The sequence below is a fragment of the Dromiciops gliroides genome, chromosome 1, assembly GCF_019393635.1.
Source record: "Dromiciops gliroides isolate mDroGli1 chromosome 1, mDroGli1.pri, whole genome shotgun sequence".
NCBI classification, from domain to species: Eukaryota; Metazoa; Chordata; class Mammalia; order Microbiotheria; family Microbiotheriidae; genus Dromiciops; species Dromiciops gliroides.
This window is the reverse complement of record NC_057861.1, coordinates 572,310,893-572,330,446: the sequence shown is the minus strand read 5'-3', so window position 1 is coordinate 572,330,446 and position 19,554 is coordinate 572,310,893. Positions and strand designations below refer to the sequence as shown.

General features: G+C 36.7%; 2 protein-coding genes across 3 annotated transcripts in view; both read left to right on the top strand.

The window, feature by feature from the left end:
• GDA (guanine deaminase) overlaps window positions 1-19,554 on the top strand; it is a 293,146-nt gene that overhangs the window by 219,414 nt on the left and 54,178 nt on the right. For both annotated transcript variants that reach the window (XM_043975108.1, XM_043975107.1), the window contains exon 2: window positions 15,394-15,482. In XM_043975108.1, coding sequence (XP_043831043.1) covers window positions 15,394-15,482 — 89 coding nt within the window. The remainder of the gene's footprint in view (window positions 1-15,393; window positions 15,483-19,554) is intronic.
• Window positions 1-19,554, top strand: part of C1H9orf85 (chromosome 1 C9orf85 homolog) — a 311,173-nt gene that overhangs the window by 279,615 nt on the left and 12,004 nt on the right. The window contains exon 4 of the transcript XR_006354054.1: window positions 15,394-15,482. The gene's annotated coding sequence lies outside the window, so the exon portion shown is untranslated. The remainder of the gene's footprint in view (window positions 1-15,393; window positions 15,483-19,554) is intronic.

Below are 19,554 nucleotides of genomic sequence, written 5' to 3'. Positions count from 1 at the left end.
TTGTATCATATTATAATATAATAATTGTTATTAGTGAAGCACATTCTGTCTTGGATGATGGTGTTGTGCTCTGCATTGGTAGGGGGATTGCCCCCATCCACATGAGAGCACAGTCTTCTATTTTAGTTATATGGATCCTCAAAGATGTTTTTCTGTTTACATGTAAGTCATGGTTAGTATGAAGCCTAGACACAGCCACTGTGCAATTTGAATTAATTTCCTTTTGAATTTTTTGAAATTTTAATTCTTCTAAGATTGTTGTAAAGAATTGTGTTTCATGCTTCAGCCCTTGAGTCCCTAAGAGAAGAATGCCTTTAAAAACAGATGTGTTGGGGGCAGCTAGGTGGCGCAGTGGATAGAGCACCAGCCCTGGATTCAGGAGGACCTGAGTTCAAATCTGGCCTCAGACACTTGACACTTACTACCTGTGTGACCCTGGGCAAGTCACTTAACCCCAATTGCCTCACCAAAAAACAAACAAACAAAAAATAGGTGTGTTTGCAATGATGTACAATTGATGATCATTGAAAATACCATGATATTTCTAATGGCACCTAAGCAAAGCTCTTAAGGGTTTTCAAAATCTCAGTAGTGAACATGAAAATCATTCTCTTTACATCTTACTGTTTTTCTGTATTTGAAATGGCTTTGAGTGGCAGAACAAACCTAACTTCTCAAGAGCCCTGATCTAGAGTGTGTCCCCCTTTTAGAAAGGAGGAGAAATAGCCTAGCATACACTCATATGGATGGTTCACAAATAGTGTGTTTTGGAAAAAAGAAGAGTTGGGTTTGGAAATTTGAACCCAAGCTCTTCTACTTAACTATGTATGTGTATGACCTTGGACACCCATATATCACCATAGAGCAGCTAGGTAGTAAGTGGATAAAGAACTGGCCCTCGAGTCAGGAAGACTCACAAATCTAGCCTCAGATACTTACTAGCTCTGTGACCCTGGGCAAGTCACTTAACTCTTTGTGCCTTACTTTCCTGATCTGTAAATGAGCTGGAGAAGAAAATGGCAAACCATTCCAGTATCTCAAATGGGGTCATGATGAAGCAGACACAACTGAAAACAACTCAACAATGACAACCTTGGGCAAGTCACCTCTCTGATCCTCAGTTTCCTTATCTGTTAAAATACAGAGGTTTACCCAGGTGACCTTCTATCTTTAAATATATGATTACATATAACCTCATAGAACTATTCTACTCTCCTCATAAGCTCCAGAAGTGGTGGTAACTCAATAGAATTCAACCCAAGTTGACAATATGTTCATCATATAAGCTTAATGTCATAGCTATTTTAGACCCACCATAAGAAAACAGAGCCAAATGAAAAGTGAAGGAGTATTATATCACCCAGAACATATCATATTTATATATTCAGTTTTTTAAAAAATACTCTTCTAGAAATAAGGATAAAATTCCTGTTGATTTGGTTTATTTTTTAAAATGCACAAATGGTGTCCATATATAATACTACATACACACATATGTATATGTATGCAAGCATGTATATGTGTGTGCATATATGTATATGCATATTATTGTCTGCTCCCATCTTTTTCTGATGCCTCATTGCATGCAAGTGACCCATAGGTCTGAAAAGCCATACCAGCACAATATAAGCCCCTAAGCTGGAAGGACTTTGAGAATTAGAGAATGTGCCTGTTACCTAGGGAACATCCCAGCTAAGTAGAGAGAACTCGATCATAAGAAAGTTGAGGATGACAATCCACAGACTCTTGTATTCATAAGATCTTAGATCTAGAGCTGGAAGGGACCTCAATGGCTATCTATTCCAACTTCCTCCTTTTACAGGTGAGGAAACTTGAGACGCAGGAAGGTTAGACATAAAAGGATTATAGATTATAAACTGTGGTGGTAGAAATAAAGTATTGATGGTCACGTGTGTGTGTGTGTGTGTGTGTGTGTGTGTGTGTGTAGGGTTGGACCTGTGATTTCATTGGTATAAGGAACTCCTAAATAAGGAAACTCCCTCTACCGATGTAGATTGGCATCTTCCATGCAACTTATCGTCTTAGAAAATTATCTATAGGGGCAGCTAGGTGGCGCAGTCGATAGAGCACCAGCCCTGGATTCAGGAGGACCTGAGTTCAAATGTGGCCTCAGACACTTAACACTTACTAGCTGTGTGACCCTGGGCAAGTCACTTAACCCCAACTGCCTCACTTAAAAAAAAAAATTACCTATAACACGAAGAGGTTGGGTGACTTGCCCAGGGTCACATTGCAAGTTCATATTGGAGGTGGGGCTTAAATTAAAGTATTTCTGGCTTCATGGCCAGCAGTATCCACTATGTTACACAGCCTCTATGTGTGAATACTAATACATACATCTATATATGGGTATAAACACACACACGTATAGATAGATAGATATAGCTATATGTGTATGCCCACATAGGTGATTTTAAAATATTTACATAATGGAACCATTTGGGACCTATTATGGTATAAGATGCACACATAAATGATTATACCCAAACAGACCAATACTGAAAGGATGCATTATACACATTCATGAATTCATACACATATATGAGCACATACACTTCTATAGGTATTTTGTATGAAAATACTTGTTGGCAGACTTCATAAATTGAACCTGGAAACTATTACCACACTTTTGTTTATTTATGAAGTTCTTCCAGACTAAAGAAATAAGGACTTGGTTTTGTTTGGCAGATGTACAGACTGAAAGTCTGCCTTTATCGTCTCACACAACTTCTTGAATACAGTCAGGAAAGACCCAAAATAGGCTCTGTGAGCACACCCTTGAATTAGATTCTGCCAAACATTTGGTTTCTAGGGGGAAACTGGGAATGACTTTGTAATTAATGTGACAGAGAGAAATTGAAATGAAGATGCCCTCAATTTCAACATAAAAGATACAAAGAAATGGGGGTTGGGGGTGGGGATGGAATGCATCCTTTAGCTCTGAGAAACAAAAAGGACCTTTCTTCTAAACAGCAAGATAAAAATATCTCTGTGATTTTTGAGATGGCAGACAGCTTCACAGTGAGTGAGAATAATCAAAAGAGCAGTGTTAAAAATTATTCATTTATATATCAAATACCATGGTACAAATGGACAATGAGTTGGGCCTAGAGTTAAATAAGAAATAGAGTGGGCTGGATTGCCTTTATGAAATTGTGAAGCTCCCTTAATGACTCCTAGCTTCTCTTGGAAACTGAGGTTCATCTTTTAGATGCAAATACTCTACCTGAGTTTTTGTTTGACTAGGAGAGGTAGAAAATACGTTTCTGGAGAATTGAAAATGAATACTACCTAGAGGTGGGGGTGAGGAGGCAGAATGTAGGAGGAAGAAGGACTTCAGAAAACTCAAAGGAGTAAGAGATGTTATCAGGGACAGTGTAGGGAAGGTGAGGAATGTAGCATCTAGAATTGAGTGCTGGACCTAGAATCAGGAAGATAAGAGTTCACATCCTGCATCAGATATTTACTAACTTTGTAACCCTCGGTTAGTCATTTAATCTCAGCATGTGTCAGTTATCTCAAGAGTTTTGAGGAGAAAGAATTAACAACAACAATAGTAATGACAATGACAATAAGTTCCATAAATAACCAAATTTTGGTAGCGAGCACTATGGGAATAAGAAAGAACTTGAAACAAAGTCAAATTGATTTGCAGAACTGCTGAATAAAAAGCGATATGTGACTATATTTGAATAGTGTTTCATAAGAAATGATAAATAAGGGGGCAGCTAGGTAGAGCAGTGGATAAAGCACCAGTCTTGGAGTTGAAATCCGGCCTCAGACACTTGACACTAGCTATGTGACCCTGGGCAAGTCACTTAATCCTTATTGCCCCGCCCCCCTTCCAAAAGAATGATAAATAAAAGGAATTTGAAGAAACATAGGAAGACTTATATGAACTGATGAAGAAGGCTTTAAGTAAAACCAGGAAAACAATATACACAATGATTACAGTAATGAGAATTTTTAAAAACACTTTAAAGTCATTAAATTCTGATTAATTATAATGACCCATTTTGGTCCTGGAAAACTGATGAAAACAAACACTGCTCTTCTCTAAATAAAGGGGTAGAAGACAACAATGAATGTGGAATGTCATATATGATCAATGTTGAATGTCAGATTCATTATACTGTTGGATCAGGTCTCTGAATCAGCTGATTTTGTTGAATGATTTTCCTTTGTTACATGGGTTAAGGAGACATGATGGTGGTATAAAATCAAAAAACATTTTTAAAAATTTAATGTAAAATAAAAAATTAGCTAGATTCAAAAATGTCTAGTAATCACATGCATACAGCAATGCACAAAAAAAATCATTAAAATCAAATTGGATTTTTCCAGGGAATGCAAAGGTGGTTCAGTTGTAGGAATACACATAACTTTTTGTTGTTGTTGTTAAAACCTGTTATTTCATTAGTATAAGAAACTACAGATAAGGAAACACCCTTTATCAGTGCGGAGGGTGTTCTGCAAAATTAGCGTTTTAGAGAATTTTATGCAGGCACTGAGAGAAGTTAGGTCACATAGTATGTGTCAGAAACAGATTGGACCCAGGCCTTTCTGAGGCCAAGGCCTAGTATACAAACTGCCACAATCATATAAATAATAAAGTATATACTATATTAGCAGATGCAAAAAACGCCATTGTTATAATATGACATCATTTTGTTATAAACATTAGAAAATATAAGGATGAAAGAATTTCCTTAACAATTAATTACACTTATCTGAATCCAAGAGGCACTATATTATATGTATTGGAAAAACTTTAGAATTTTTGCCACTATTGTGCCAATAAATAAATTCTCACTATTATTGTTTGAAGATTCAGTGTTTGATAGCTAGGTTGACCTAATATAATATACTACTAACCAAATGAATTTATATATTTAATCCTATGGTAATCAAAATACCAATATATTTCGTAAATATATACATTCATAGATAAAAAGAATAAAAGTTGAATTTTAGAAACAAGGTCAGTCATATTTATAGAGAGAAATTCTGAGGGGGTGGATGAAGGAGAAGGGGAATTACACTCTTCTACTGTGAAGCAATAATTGTAAAGCTAGCTGAAGTTGGCTTAGAAAAAAAAGTGAAATATATGTTAGTTTGTTATTCAATCAGATACATAAGTGAATGTAGTGTATAGTAAGGCTTTGGAATAAAAGAATGTGTATTCAACCTGGATTGGTCACTTAACCTCTCCATTTTTAAGTTTCTTCATCTGTAAGACGAAGGGCTTGGATAAGATCACTTCCAGGTAATATAAATTTAAGTCATTCTTTGATGATATGAAATCACAAAAAGGGGGGGGGGAGGGGCAAAGTAATCATTCAACAAAATGTACTTAGAAAATGTCACAGCAGTTTGACAAATATTTGGAGCAAATAATAAGCATCTTGCACTATTCAGCATAATAAATTACACATGAATCAGTGATCTAAATATTTAAAAAACACACCATTAAAAATTAGAGGATATTGGACTTTTTTTTTGGCATGGCAATGAGGGTTAAGTGACTTGTCCAGAATCACACACCTAGTGTCTGAGGCCGGATTTGAACTCAGGTCCTCCTGAATCCAGGGCTGGTGCTTGGATATTGGACTTTTTTCAAATTATGGAGAGAGTATGAATTCCTAAGTACCTTTGACTTACATGGAATTTTTTTCGAAAACATGAATTTGATTATTTAAAAAATTGAATCTTTTTCACAACAACAACAAAAAATCCAGTTCACATAACATAAGGGGGAAACAAAAAGCCTGGAGAAAACTTAATTAAACAATTGTTAATTGTTAATTAAATTACAAAAGCCTGACATCCAAAATCTATGAGGAAATAATGTAATTTTGAGTAGAAATTCTTCCAACAGGTTTGTATAGTGTTCAGAAGAATAGACACAAATATTCAACAGCCATGTGAATGTATTGTTTAGCATCTCTAAATTAATTGGGAAATTTAAAATGAATGTTGTCGTTCAGTAGTATTCAACCCTATGTGACTTAGCTTTTTTTTGGCAAAGATATTGGAGTGGTTTGCCATTTCCTTCTCCATTGTGTCCCCATTTTACAGATAAGGAACTGAGGCAAATAAAGGTTAGGTTATTTGCACAGGGTTATACAGCTAGTAAGGGTCTGAGACTGAATTTGAACTCAGATGTTCCTGACTCTAGGCTGATTGTTCTATCCACTGCACTGCCTAGCAAGCCTTGTTATATTTCTGTTATTGTTGATTAGTCATGTCTGACTCTTCAGGACCCCATTTGGGGTTTTCTTTTTCTTTTCTTTCTTTCTTTCTTTTTTTTTTGCAGGGCAGTGAGGGTTAAGTGACTTACCCAAGGTCACACAGCTAGTAAGTGTCAAGTGTTTGAGGTCAGATTTGAACTCAGGTCCTCCTGAATCCAACGCCAGTGCTTTATCCACTGCACCATCTAGCTGCCCCCATTTGGGGTTTTCTTGACAAAGATATTGTAATGATTTGCTATTTCCTTCTCCATCTCATATTAATTACTCCAAGTCTGTGAATGGGCCAGACTGATGATTTCCATAGATCTATGATCTATGATCAGTTTTGTCTTAAATCATTTGATGTGAGCTGGTGTACTGTGGCATATTTCTTATTCTTGTATGGTGTTAAGGGTTAAAATTCTAGCTAGTCTGTCTAAAATATCTAATGAGTGGTCGCCAATAAATTATAAGCTTTAGCAAGAGTTAGACTTTTAAGCATTTATTAAGGAGAATAAGAATTTTGTAAAGAGAGAGAGAAAGGCCTAGATTCCTATCTATTAAAGAGAGAGCACATTTCTAGCTCCGCTCTCCGCCAGAGTCCAGAGGAAAGAGAGCGAGACTGAGCGCCAGTCTCTTCCTTCCTCCTCCCACTAGTCCGCGTCACTTCCTGACTCCTGGTCTTGCCCTCAAAGACCTTCCCTTCATGGGCAGAACTCTTCTACAGTAAGTATCCAGCAGGTGGCGTTATTCCAATCGTTACAGTCCCCCCTGTTGTTCCTCAAGAAACAAAATGTTTCCTTGACGGAACAGTAAAAAGAATATAATAACTATTGCTAACTAATAATATGTGAACAACAATATAGAAAAGGAAGAGAGGAAAGTTTTGTCCAGAGGGGCGATTTTTTTTTTGTCCTCATGAACCGACGCTTTGACATTAGTCTTGCAAAGGGAGGGCCTCTGCAGAGAATACATGTTACAGATGGTGTATATTATAACAGAAAGAGAAAAAAAACAACAAAAACAACAAATCAAAACTGTTCATTTAAAGTCTCTGAAAGTCTTTTCTCAGATGTCCTCTAGGTGTAGTCGTGGAATGGAAGTCTTTTCAGGGGTTGATGTGTGGATGCTGGTAATCAGCCAGGAAAATTTCCTACAAAATTGAGCTTAACACAACTTTAAAATAGCTTTGTCAATAATCAAATCAAACAATGAAAGTTCTCAAAAACATGTCTAAGGGAATTCAGAATCTTAGTTGTTACACATGAAACATATAATAAAACAAAAATTGAAACATTCTTTAAAATTATAATATTACTATAGTCCCCCCTTATGGAGGGTAATTGAGAAGATAATTGCTGCGATATTAATTATTAAAAATAATTTTTTATCCTTGTTTCATCACTTTTTGCATCATCTGCCTAATTATCCTCATGCCATTATGAGAAATTAAAAAATCTAATATAATTGGTAACAGGTGTCAAGGCCAAATTCAACACTGTATTTATCATGACACCTGAGATAATTATGGGGGTTACCATAAAAGAACAGAGAAATGATGGGATATGAGCATTCCCACACTTGAGCGATATGTACTGCCCATACAGTATGCCAGGCTTAAAATAGGTGGATGGAATATATGTCCATGCCACCAAACATATTGGAAGAAACTGAGTCAGACTTAATCAGATGCATGGGATTGAGATGTCCATGGCATCAGGCATATAGGAGGGAGCATAGAAGCCAGGTGTAGAAGTGAGATGGGTGGGATGAATACTTCCAGCCATCTGTACAATATTGTGGGGAAAAAGAGAATAAAATATTAAACCAAGAGAATCCAACCTCAACATTTGTCAAAAGCCGTTCCCTCGGCCATACCTTGACTTCATGCATGTCTCCCCTCATGTGACAGTTCAGTGTCTGCTCTTGCATGTATTCCTCTTGTGATTGGATGGCATCTTGGCCAACTGGCATCTGATAACTCAGAATAAAGGCAATTAATGTCTTAAATGATAAGTTCCCATAATCCAAGTCTCATATGGATTTAAAATTGAGGATAATAAATGATTGCAAAAAATGTGAATACATCTTGACTCAAAATATAATATATAATTATGCAACAATTTCAAATAATACCCTTTTTTTTTACTTAGTATACAATTACTTTTGTGAAAAATCAGAACATACTTAAATACAAGTTAAAGCACAACAGAATCTCAAAGAACTTTTTTTTTTTGAAAAAAGAAAACTTTTACAAATGTTCCCCTCTTTTTTTTTTTTTTTGGAATATGCTTATCAAAAATAATACTTCTAGAATCAATTTACACTTGCCATGGCAACCAATTTGCCAGGGAAATGCTTTAAAGAGTTTGATCAAATAATCAGTTGAGAAAAAATAACAAAAACAAACAACTCAGAATATGGGAGCACAATACTCCTAGAATTAACACTGTATTATGAAATCAAAACCATCTTGCAATTTTTTCAAAATTAGATAAATGAATAGAAGAAAATACACATGGAACAATAAAAGACAGTGAAATTCAAACTAAGGAAATCTAAATGAACATGAACTTAAAGAGTATTATAAAATATAAACTTGATCACATGACTATAAAAAGCTTTTACAAATATTCTCCTTGTTTTAAAAACTAAGTATAAGACACAATCTCAAAAGCATGAAAATCTCTATGAAAATAAACCCATACCATTAATTTCAAAATGTATATATAATAGCATAGAAATCCTATGTAACCTCTGAACTGACATTAATACTCTGAGTGAATTCAGAACACTTTTGATTCCGATATCTAAAATCCCCAACACTCGCATCAATACCTTGCTGCTTACTTCTACATTTCTCTAAAATATATACCCTTCCATGGCAAAAGAAGCAGAGTCTTGAACTATGTTGATGGTTGTCATTCTTATTCAGTTTAAGTTTTTCTTCTTTAACCCCTTTATATTGTCTGTCAGTCTTTTCACCATACAAATGCTTTATAAGATTACTAATTAAAGACAAAAGCAGGTTAGCAAAATTATGAACAAAACAAGCATATCTGGAATTTAAAGAGTTTTCTAAGATTGTCTCAAAAGCACAGCCAGGCCGGGGAAGGGCTGAGCCTGAAGCTGCAAATGCAGGTAGAAAAAGTTGAGCATGCGCATCAGATCTCTGGACTTCCCAGGCAGGGGAAGCAATGGGCTTGGCCATAGGAGGAGTAGAGGGTGGGGTCTGGAGAGGAGGGGAGGGACCAGAGCAATTTGAATCAGACTTGATTTTGAACTCAGGCCTGGATTCCTCTTCCCCCACTTTGCCTCCAGGTGCTAGGGGATTAAAAGCTTCTAGAGGGTGGGTCATTGCCTCCAGGCATGCAAAATTAGAGCAACAATTAGTGTTAGAACTGGGAAAAGCTGCGGGAATCTCTTCAGGTTTCTCTGAAAAAGCATGGTTGGGAGAGGGAGAGATATTTCCTTGTGTGAGTAAGTTGCTGGCTCTTTTAACAAAAATAAAAAGAAAAATAGAAAATCCACAAAAACAAAGCATTAACATGATCTTATCTCCCATTTGTCTGGTTAAACAGACCAAAATCAAAAATAGGATAATTAGGGAGTTTAAAAGGTCCATTCGAAAAAATTCAAAGGAAAAACACAGCCAGTACACCAGTACTTAGCAGTTAAAGGGAGAGGGAGGGGAAATTTCTTACCCAACCAGCAGATCAGAAGAAGACTGAGGGTTAGCTTTCCTCTTCGTGGTCAGCCATCTGTTAAGGGCTAAAATTCTAGCTAGTCTGTCTAAAATATCTAATGAGTGGTCGCCAATAAATTATAAGCTTTAGCAAGAGTTAGACTTTTAAGCATTTATTAAGGAGAATAAGAATTTTGTAAAGAGAGAGAGAAAGGCCTAGATTCCTATCTATTAAAGAGAGAGCACATTTCTAGCTCCGCTCTCCGCCAGAGTCCAGAGGAAAGAGAGCGAGACTGAGCGCCAGTCTCTTCCTTCCTCCTCCCACTAGTCCGCGTCACTTCCTGACTCCTGGTCTTGCCCTCAAAGACCTTCCCTTCATGGGCAGAACTCTTCTACAGTAAGTATCCAGCAGGTGGCGTTATTCCAATCGTTACAATGGTGCTCATTAATCCTTCTGGTGTCACCTTCTTGGACTCTCCTGGCAGTTTTGTTGGGATGAATTCAACAGTGTAACTATTTCAGAATGGTTTGAGGATGGTTATACACTGTTCCATAGCAACAAGCTAGTTGTGCAAATCTTCCATCTGGTATTTCAAGGCCATATCTTCCAAAGAGCCTGTTCATTAGCTGACAGTTGTTACTCATTCATTTTTGGCATTAGGATCTCTGACATTTTCATTATTGCTCATCCCAAGGATCCTTAATTTCAAGTTTTAGAGCACATGGATGTGTTTGACTAAAGGAACAAGTCAACTATCTAAAGACGCTTCATGTGTCTCTGACTGAGAAGGAAGAAGCCCTTCAAGGGTAGGGCTGCGTGTGGCCTGTTGTGGTATTAGCTTGCTGTAATGGCAGGTTTACCTGTTTGTCAGGGTTTATATTACTCCTTGTCCTCTACTGTGATCTAGCCAGTCTGGCCTTCTTACGCAACATGCAATCTCCTCCATACCTTTTCCCTGGCCGTCTCCATGCATGCCTACCTCCATGCATGACTTCCTCAACTCTCCCAGACATTATTCTTGTCTTTCTTTGAGAAACACCTTAGGCATCATCTTCTGCCTAGAGTCTTTGCTGTCCCCCCTACCCACAACTGGCATCTCCCACTTCCTTGTATTTAACTACTCTATATATTTGTATTTATTAACTATATATGCAAATAATTTTATACATATATTTCTATATCTATTTGTCTCCTCCATTAAAATGTAGGCTCATTGCAAGTAGGGATTATTTCTTTCTTTGTTCTTATATCCTCAAGTACAAGACCTGGTACGTAGTAGGTGGTTAATAAATACTTGATTGATTGGGATCATGTACGGAACTCTCAAAAAGAGGAAACTCGTTCTACCAATGCTTGTCAGTAACTTCTCTGTAACTTACTGTCTTAGGGAGTTGCCTAGATCACTGAAGGGGCAAATGACTTGCCTAGGGATGTGTCAGATTATAGGACTTGAGCCCGGGTCTTCCTGGTTTAGAAGCCAGCTTTTTATTTATAATGTCATGCTGCTTCTACCTGTATTATTATTATTATTATTGGCTTCCCAAATACAATTATATTTTTGATGGCAGAAAATCAGGGAATAAGGCCTATCTTTTTACATATCAAATTCTGCCTCTGACAAGTAATAGTTGAGTGACTCTAGGCAAGTAACTTCTTTGAGCCTGACCTGTAGCTCTTAGCTCAAAGGGACCAAATGAGATTTTTGCAATCCTTAAAACATTATATAGATACGAAGTAATATTAACGAAAACCCTGCATTCCAGATTCTCTGGACCACAGACATGTTGCATATTCCTGCCTCTGTTAACACTGCTCCTTTGGTTTCCTCTCCTTACTTCTCTACAAATTAATATCTCAGCCACCCTACCCTCCAAGGTGCACTTCTTCCAGGCAGCTTTCCCTGACCACTTTAACCCATAGTGATCTCTCTTTTTTTGAACTCTAGTAAGTACTTACTGTTGAGTAGTGCTCACTAGCGTGGTGCATGTATGGTGCATTAGAGAGAGAGAGAAACACAGACAGAGAGACAGACAGACAGATCTCCCCCAAAGTATTGTAAAATCCTTTAGGGCAGTGGCCAAATCTTATAGTTTGTATCTTCCAAATTATAAAGCTAACACAAGGTCTTACATAAATTAGAACTGGGAGAGACCTCAGAGGTTATATAGTCTAACCTCTCCTTTCTTTTTACAAATGAGGAAACTAAGGCCCCATGAGAATATGTGATTTGCTCAACCTCACAAAGGTACTATAAATCAGAGCTGAGATTTGAACCTAGGACCTTTGGCTTCTAAACCAGGGCTCCTTCCACTGCACAATGTTACTTCAACAGATATTTGTTAAATGTTAGATTAGCCTTTCCTAAAGAATACTTGAACTATGATTTTTAAGGTGTTTTTTAATGGCTAACAGTCCAGTTAGGAAACCAGAGATATAGCTATCAGAAATGTAATTATCCATAGCTACTACTTTTAGTGCAGGCCCTCATGTTGTTTAATTGTGTCTGACTCTTTATGAGCCCATTTGGGGTTTTCTTGGCAAAGTGGTTTGCCATTTCTTTCTCCAGCTCATTTATCCAGCTCATGTATACATGAGGAAACTGAGGCAAACAGGGTGAAGTGACTTGCCCAGGGTCACATAGCTAGTAAGTATCTGAGGCCAAATTTGAACTCAGGAAGTTAAACTCAGGCCTGGCAATTTAACTGCTGCATCATTTGTGCTGTATATTTATATTTACTTACTGTCTCCATTAGAAAGTAAGTTCATTGTGAGTTGAGATTCTTTTTCTTTTCTTTTTTTTATTTTGTTTTGAGTCCCCAGCTACTAGCCCAATGTTTGACACGCAAAAGCCTCCGAATAAATAGGTACCAATTGATTGGCTCCTCCTAGAACCTCTATTTAAGGCAGGCACCCAGGCCAGCCTTATCATTTTTCTCTGCTGGCTCCTGGCTGCACTTGGGACTCCCTCTAGAGCTTCCTCTCCGATGCTAGAGATTGGTATACCTTTGTCCATTTCCCTTCCCATTTTGCATCTTTCTTATATGTTATCTTTCCCTTTAGAATGTAATCTCCTCCAAGAAAAGGGCTGTTTTTCTTTCTACTTATATTTGTATTCCTAGCATTTAATATAGTACCTGGCACATAAAAAGTGCTTTTCTTTCTTCCTATTTTTTCTTTAGAATTATATTTTTCCCAAATTACATGTAAAAACAAATTTTAACATAGATTTTTACAACTTTGTGTTCCAAAGTCTCTTCCTTCCCCCTCCCCACCCCCGCTTAAGAACTCAAGCAATTCAATATGTTGTACATTTGTAGTCATGCAAAATATTTCCACATTAGTCAGGTTGTGAATGAAAACAGACAAAAAACTTTAGAAAAAGGAATTAACAAAAATTTATGCTTCAGTCTGTATTCACATACCGTCAGTTCTTTTTCTGTAGATGGATTACATTTTTCATAAGTCCTTCAGAGCTGTCTTGGATCATTGCATGGCTGAAAACAAACAAGTTATTCATAGCAGATCATTTCACAGTATTGTTGTCGTTTTGTATATAGTACATTTTACTTTGCATCAGCTCATGTAAGTCCTTCCACATTTTTCTGATAGCATCCTGCTTATCATTTCTTATAGCACAATAGTGTTCCATCATAATCTCATCCCAGAATTTTTTCAGCCATTCCTCAATTGATGTGCATCTCCCCAATTTCAAATTCAACTTTTTGGTTTTTTAAATCTCTTTTTGGATACCAACCTAGTAGTGGTATTACTAGGTTAAAGAGTATGCATGATTTTATAGTTCCAAATTGTTCTATGGAATGTTTGAATCAGTTTACAACTTTACCAGGAGTGTATTAATTTCTCATTTTCCCCATATCCCTTATAACATTTGTCATTTTCCTCTGCTGCCTTATCCAATCCAGTAGGTATGAGGTAGTACCCAGGATTGTTTTGGCCTGAATCTCTCCAATCAATAGTGAGTTAGAGCATTTTTTTTTTTCATATGGCTATAGGTAGCTTTGATTATTTCATCTGAAAACTTCATGTCTTTTGATCATCTATCAATTGGGTAATGACTCTTATTTAACAAATTTGACTCAGTTCTCTGTGTATTTGAGAACTGAGGCCTAACAAACAAACTTGCTTCAAATTTTTTTTCACAATTACTATTGCTAACTGTATTTCCCTCCATCCTATTCCCTCCCCATGACATTTACTCTATTTTCTATCTTCCTCAAAAGTGTTTTGCTTTTGACTACCCCTTTCCAAATCTGTCTTCCAGTCTTTCAGCCCCACCTCCCATCGCTTTCCCCTCCTACTTTCCTGCAGGGTAAGATAGATTACTATGTACAATTGAGTGTATATGTTATTTCTTCTTTGAGCTAGTTCTGATGAGAGTAAGGCTCATTCACTCTCCCATATCTCCCCCATCTTCCTCTCCACTCCATAAGCTTTTTCTTGCTTCTTTTATGAGATACTTTACCCCCATTCTACCTCTTCCTTTCCCTTTCTTCCAGTGTATTCCTCTCACCCCTTAATTTTACTTTTTAAAGATATCATACCTTCATATTCAATTCATACTTCTACCCTCTGTCTAAATATAGTCCATTCAGCTGCCCTAATAATGAGAAAGTTATTATGAGTTACAAGTATCATCTTCCCATGTATTAATGTAAATAGTTTAACCTTCTAATATCCCTTATGATTTCTTTTCCTGTTTACCTTTTTATGCCTCTCTAGGGTCTTGTATTTGAAAGTCAAATTTTCTTTTCATCAAGAATGCCTGAGGGGCAGCTAGGTGGCACAGTGGGTAAAGCACTGGCCCTGGATTCAGGAGGACCTGAGTTCAAATCCAGCCTCAGACACTTAACACTTACTACCTGTGTGACCCTGGGCAAGTCACTTAACCCCAATTGCCTCACCCCCCCAAAAAAAAGAATGCCTGAGAAGAAGACTTTCTTTTCATTGAATTCCCATTTTTTCCCCTGAAGGATTATAATCAGTTTGCTCCTCCAGAATATGATATTCCAAACCCTCCGATCCTTTAATGTAGAAGCTGCTAGATCTTGTGTTATCCTGACTGTTGATTCACAATACTTGAATTGTTTCTTTCTAGCTACTTGCAATATTTTTTCCTTGACCTGGGTGATCAGGAATATGGCTGTAATATTCCTCGAAGTCTTAATTTTGTGATTTCTTTCAGGAGGTGGATTCTTTCAATTTCTATTTTACCTTTTGAAAATAAGTGCTTAATAAATACTTTTTGACTGACTGAAATACCTTTTTATTTATTTTTTTAAATATACCATGACAGTTCCACTGTTAGTTAGTTTCACTGAACGAAATTCTTATTTCAAAAGACATACATTAAATAGCAAAAGACAAAAACAAAAACACCACCAAAAAATCCCATAAATGACTTCATTAACCTTGTGACTTTTTTCCTTCCCTTCAAGATAGTGTTTTTGGAACATGCTTCCCAACAAGAAAAACTGGCCACGGAATGGGGCTTCACACCAATTGAAGTGAGAGAACTCAGCATCCAGTAAGTAATTTCTTTTACTTTGAGCAATTAAACCTGCTGACCACAAATTTTCAGGCACCAGAAAACATTGTTTTGAATTTGTTTTTTTTTTTTTACTGGATTTATTTGTATTTTCTCTGTGTGTTCTCCTCCCAACATACACATACACCTTGCACTTTTTTCCTCCCAGTGCCAATAGCTATGCACCTATTCCAAAGCCCCTATGAAGAATTCATTCTGTTGTCTGGGGTTTAGGTCTTCTGGCCCCACTTCTCATATTCTACCAAGAACCAGGGAAGATTGGAAAGAAGAATATGATCCTATTGTGAAATGGGAGGGAATGAGACTGTTTTATCTAGGAAGGCTAAGACAAGGAATAGAAAAGTTGAAGAGAACCCTTCAGAAGAATGATATTTTCCTGGGTTTGTGTTCTCTTCCTTAAGATCCTTTTCTGAACTGTGAAAAACAGAGGCACAAGAGAGCTTTGGGACATGGATAATTTGAATTTTTATTGATAGTTGTGTTTGGGGTGTCCCAAAAGTCTTCGTGCAAGTTTTACTATTGAAACTGCACTAAGACTTTCAGGTATGCTTTATTTTCCCCCAAAATATTTCAGTGACTTTAAAAGATAGTGCTTAACTTTCAGTGGGGCCCACAGACCAAGAGGGAGCTTAAGGATTGCAAAAATCTCTTTAGTTTAGAATCAGCATAGTATATGATTTATAAACAGTACTTTTAAAAATTAGACACTGTTAATCAGAGTTGGATTATAGGAAATCCTCCCTTGGGACACAAAACCCTTTTTGAGAAAAGAAGGTTAGAAAAGTTGAATGATAAAAATATTTGAGAATTAGTGGTCTACAGCATGAAATATTGAGGCCTTCTCATGAACAATATTAAACACTTCTTTACTGATCACTGATAATAGTAGCGATGTGTTTTTTTATTCTTCAGAAGTGGTTGTTTATGGTTGTCTCACAATCTCCCTGAATGAATAAATTGATCTATTTTTATGGAAACAAAAATATTTTAAAATTCCCAAACACTATTTTATCTTGTTTTTAAAGGTAATGTGAAGCATGCCCATAAGTTTCTTTCCACAAATTATTTTAAAAGAGTTAATAAGTATGTGGAATGAGTATGATTATTCCTAATCACATGACTTGCCAAAGTCTAGGGAAAAAAAGATAATCCGTATAAAATCAAGTTAGACTATCTGCGACCTCTCAATACAACTTGACTAGGACCTGTAAGAAATTAAGCAGTGGTCTTAAAGTAATTATTTTTTTCTTTTGTAGTAGGGGGCAGGGATAATAATGATAATAGCTAACATACACTCACCTGCTTACCTTCACTAGTCAGCCAGTATATACAGCTAAAATAAAAAAATATCTCATTTGATTCTCATAGCAACCTTGTGAGGTAGGGGGCTATTATACTCATTTTTAGATGAGGAAACTGAGGCACAGAGAGGTTGAGTGACTTACCTGGGGTCACATAACTAGTAAGTTTACCTGAAGTGTGATTTGAACTCATGTCTTCCTAATTCCAAGTCTCCCTCTCTCCCACCATGCTTTGATCAACTTGTTCCCCACCCAGCCCAGTTGAGGAAATTACAGAAGTTAAGGGACAGGTAGCAAAGCCAAAGAAGTGTTAAAACCTCAAAAAGCAAATAAGAGTCTCTATTACCCTTTTTTGAAGTGTGAAAAAGCACTAGTGGGAGGTTAGCCACTAGTCCTGGTGGTCATGCCCCTGGGTAGGGCTTAGTCATTGGAAAAGAGAGCTCTGAGGAATGGACCTGTGAGTTGAGAAGAGAGTCATCATGAGTCATCAGGAGTTGAGTTCTGAAGAAAAATAGGCACTAAGAGCCTAGCAGAGCATCCTACACAGGTGTGAGTGTTGTTGTTTTTTTCTATGTACCCATCCATACTAGAGTACTTTAAGTGTACACCAGCTCTTCCTGTTGGTACTGAACGTAGGTGCGGGAAAGTAAGCCCCAGGTTCATGAAAGAAATATTTTATTGCTGTGGCTCTTAGAGTGCTATCTTTTCTGTGAGCTAATTGTATATACTGGCTGACTAGTGAATGTAAACAGGTGAGTGGGAGGTTGTGAGCAATAGCTTTTAGGAGTGCGGGCTTTCAGGGTGGGGCATAATCATTCTCCCAGGGGACCTATCATGGTTTCATAACAACTTGTTTATCATGGATTTAATCATCAACAAACAAAAAAGTATTTGTCATGAAACAATGAATTGCTCTTTGTTTTTAATAAAGCCCAATTTAACAAGGTAGTAATAAAATTGTCCTGTTTATGTCCCCTTCTGAATTCCTTTTTTCGCCATATTAATTTTTTATTGATTTTTTCCTTTCTTTTTTTGCATTTTTATTACTATCCACTCATTCACTCCTTCCTGACCAAATAGAAGCAAGAAAAAAGATAAATCAATTCAATAGGATAGATAGAGATAGAGATAGCGATAGCGATACCTATGTTTATATATTTCTATATGTGTTTCTAAATCTGTATCTACACACACACACACACACAGCACCAGAGAGAGAGGCCACAAAATTCCTGACTCCGCAGTCAGGACCAGATTGAATTGTAATTGGGAAATATTTAACAAAATAAATGAATATACAGTAAAATACAGGTAATTTTAATTTGTGGTTTTCTAAGTCAACATGCAGGGATTGGTTTCTATTTGTGCTTGACACCACTGGTCTAGTGGAAAGAAAGCTGGCCTTGAAGCTAGAAAGACCTGAGTTCAAGTCTTGCTTGATCTTGACAAATCATTTAACCTCGTGGTGCTAAGACTCTAAGTTATTCCAAACTACATTGGTAGAAAGATTTGCTCAAATGGAAGTTCCTTGTTATTAGTGAAATCATAGTCCCAGTCTCTGTCCCTATGCCTCATCTTTGCCAAGAAACAAAGACATTTCAATATACAAAGAACAAAAAGAGTATTTGTTATGAAATCACGAGTTTCTCTTTGTTTTTAATAAGTTAAGTTTAATAAGGTAGTGACAAAATTGCTCTATTTGTGTTCCCTTTTGAAATCCTTTTTTCTTCTGTAATTTCTTCAACAACAGTCTTCTGAAGTCATGACCAGTCATTTCTTTGATTAGAATTCAGAAGTATTCCAGAGGTGTTTTCCTTTTCATTGTTGTAGTCCTTGCATAAATTGTATCCCTGGTTCTGCTCATTTCACTTTTCATCAGTTCACATATATATCTTCCCATGGTTCTCAGAATTTTTCATATTTCTCATCTCTTAGGTTGTAATAATATTCCTTTACATCCATGTACCATAATTTGTTCAGTCATTCCTCAGTTAATGAACACATTCTTCTTTGATATCTCAGAAAGTGCTGTAAATATTTTTTGTATTGGGGTCCTTTTCCTCTGTTTTTGACCTTTTTATAGTATATGCTTAAAAAGACTATATAACTGTGGATGTGTGCAGACAGAAGGGAAGCCAGTGAAGAAGTTTAAGATGCTAGAGATCAAAACATGATTAAGAGAGCAATGTCCTTGAGAGGGATAGAAATTATGGGGTAATCCTCAACAGTATTACAGTGGTACTTGCTACAAGAATAGAAAGTGTAGTCAAAATGCTTATTAATATAGATTTTTTTTTTAAGTGAGGCAGTTGGGGTTAAGTGACTTGCCCAGGGTCACACAGCTAGTAAGTGTTAAGTGTCTGAGGCCGGATTTGAACTCAGGTACTCCTGACTCCACGAAATATAGATTTTTTTAACCCAAAGCAGTGACAATTCAGGGTAAGTGCCTATGCTTGATCCCTTCAGGAATTACTTATAATTTTATCCACATTCTCCCCTGCAGCAGACCTAATCATGTGCATGTTTAGTTCAGTCCTTGCTCACTCCCTAAGGGCAGAGATTGTCATTTTTTAGCTTTGAATTTCTAGCACCTAGCTCAATGCCTGATAAATTCATGATTTTCACAGGAGTGACTTGCAGCCTTCTTCATGTTCTGCCTTATCTATATAGGTGCTTAATCCTCTATCCCCTCTCTGAGAGCAGAAAAGTGGTCATTTTTTTCATATTTGAATTTAATGCCTAGTATTGAT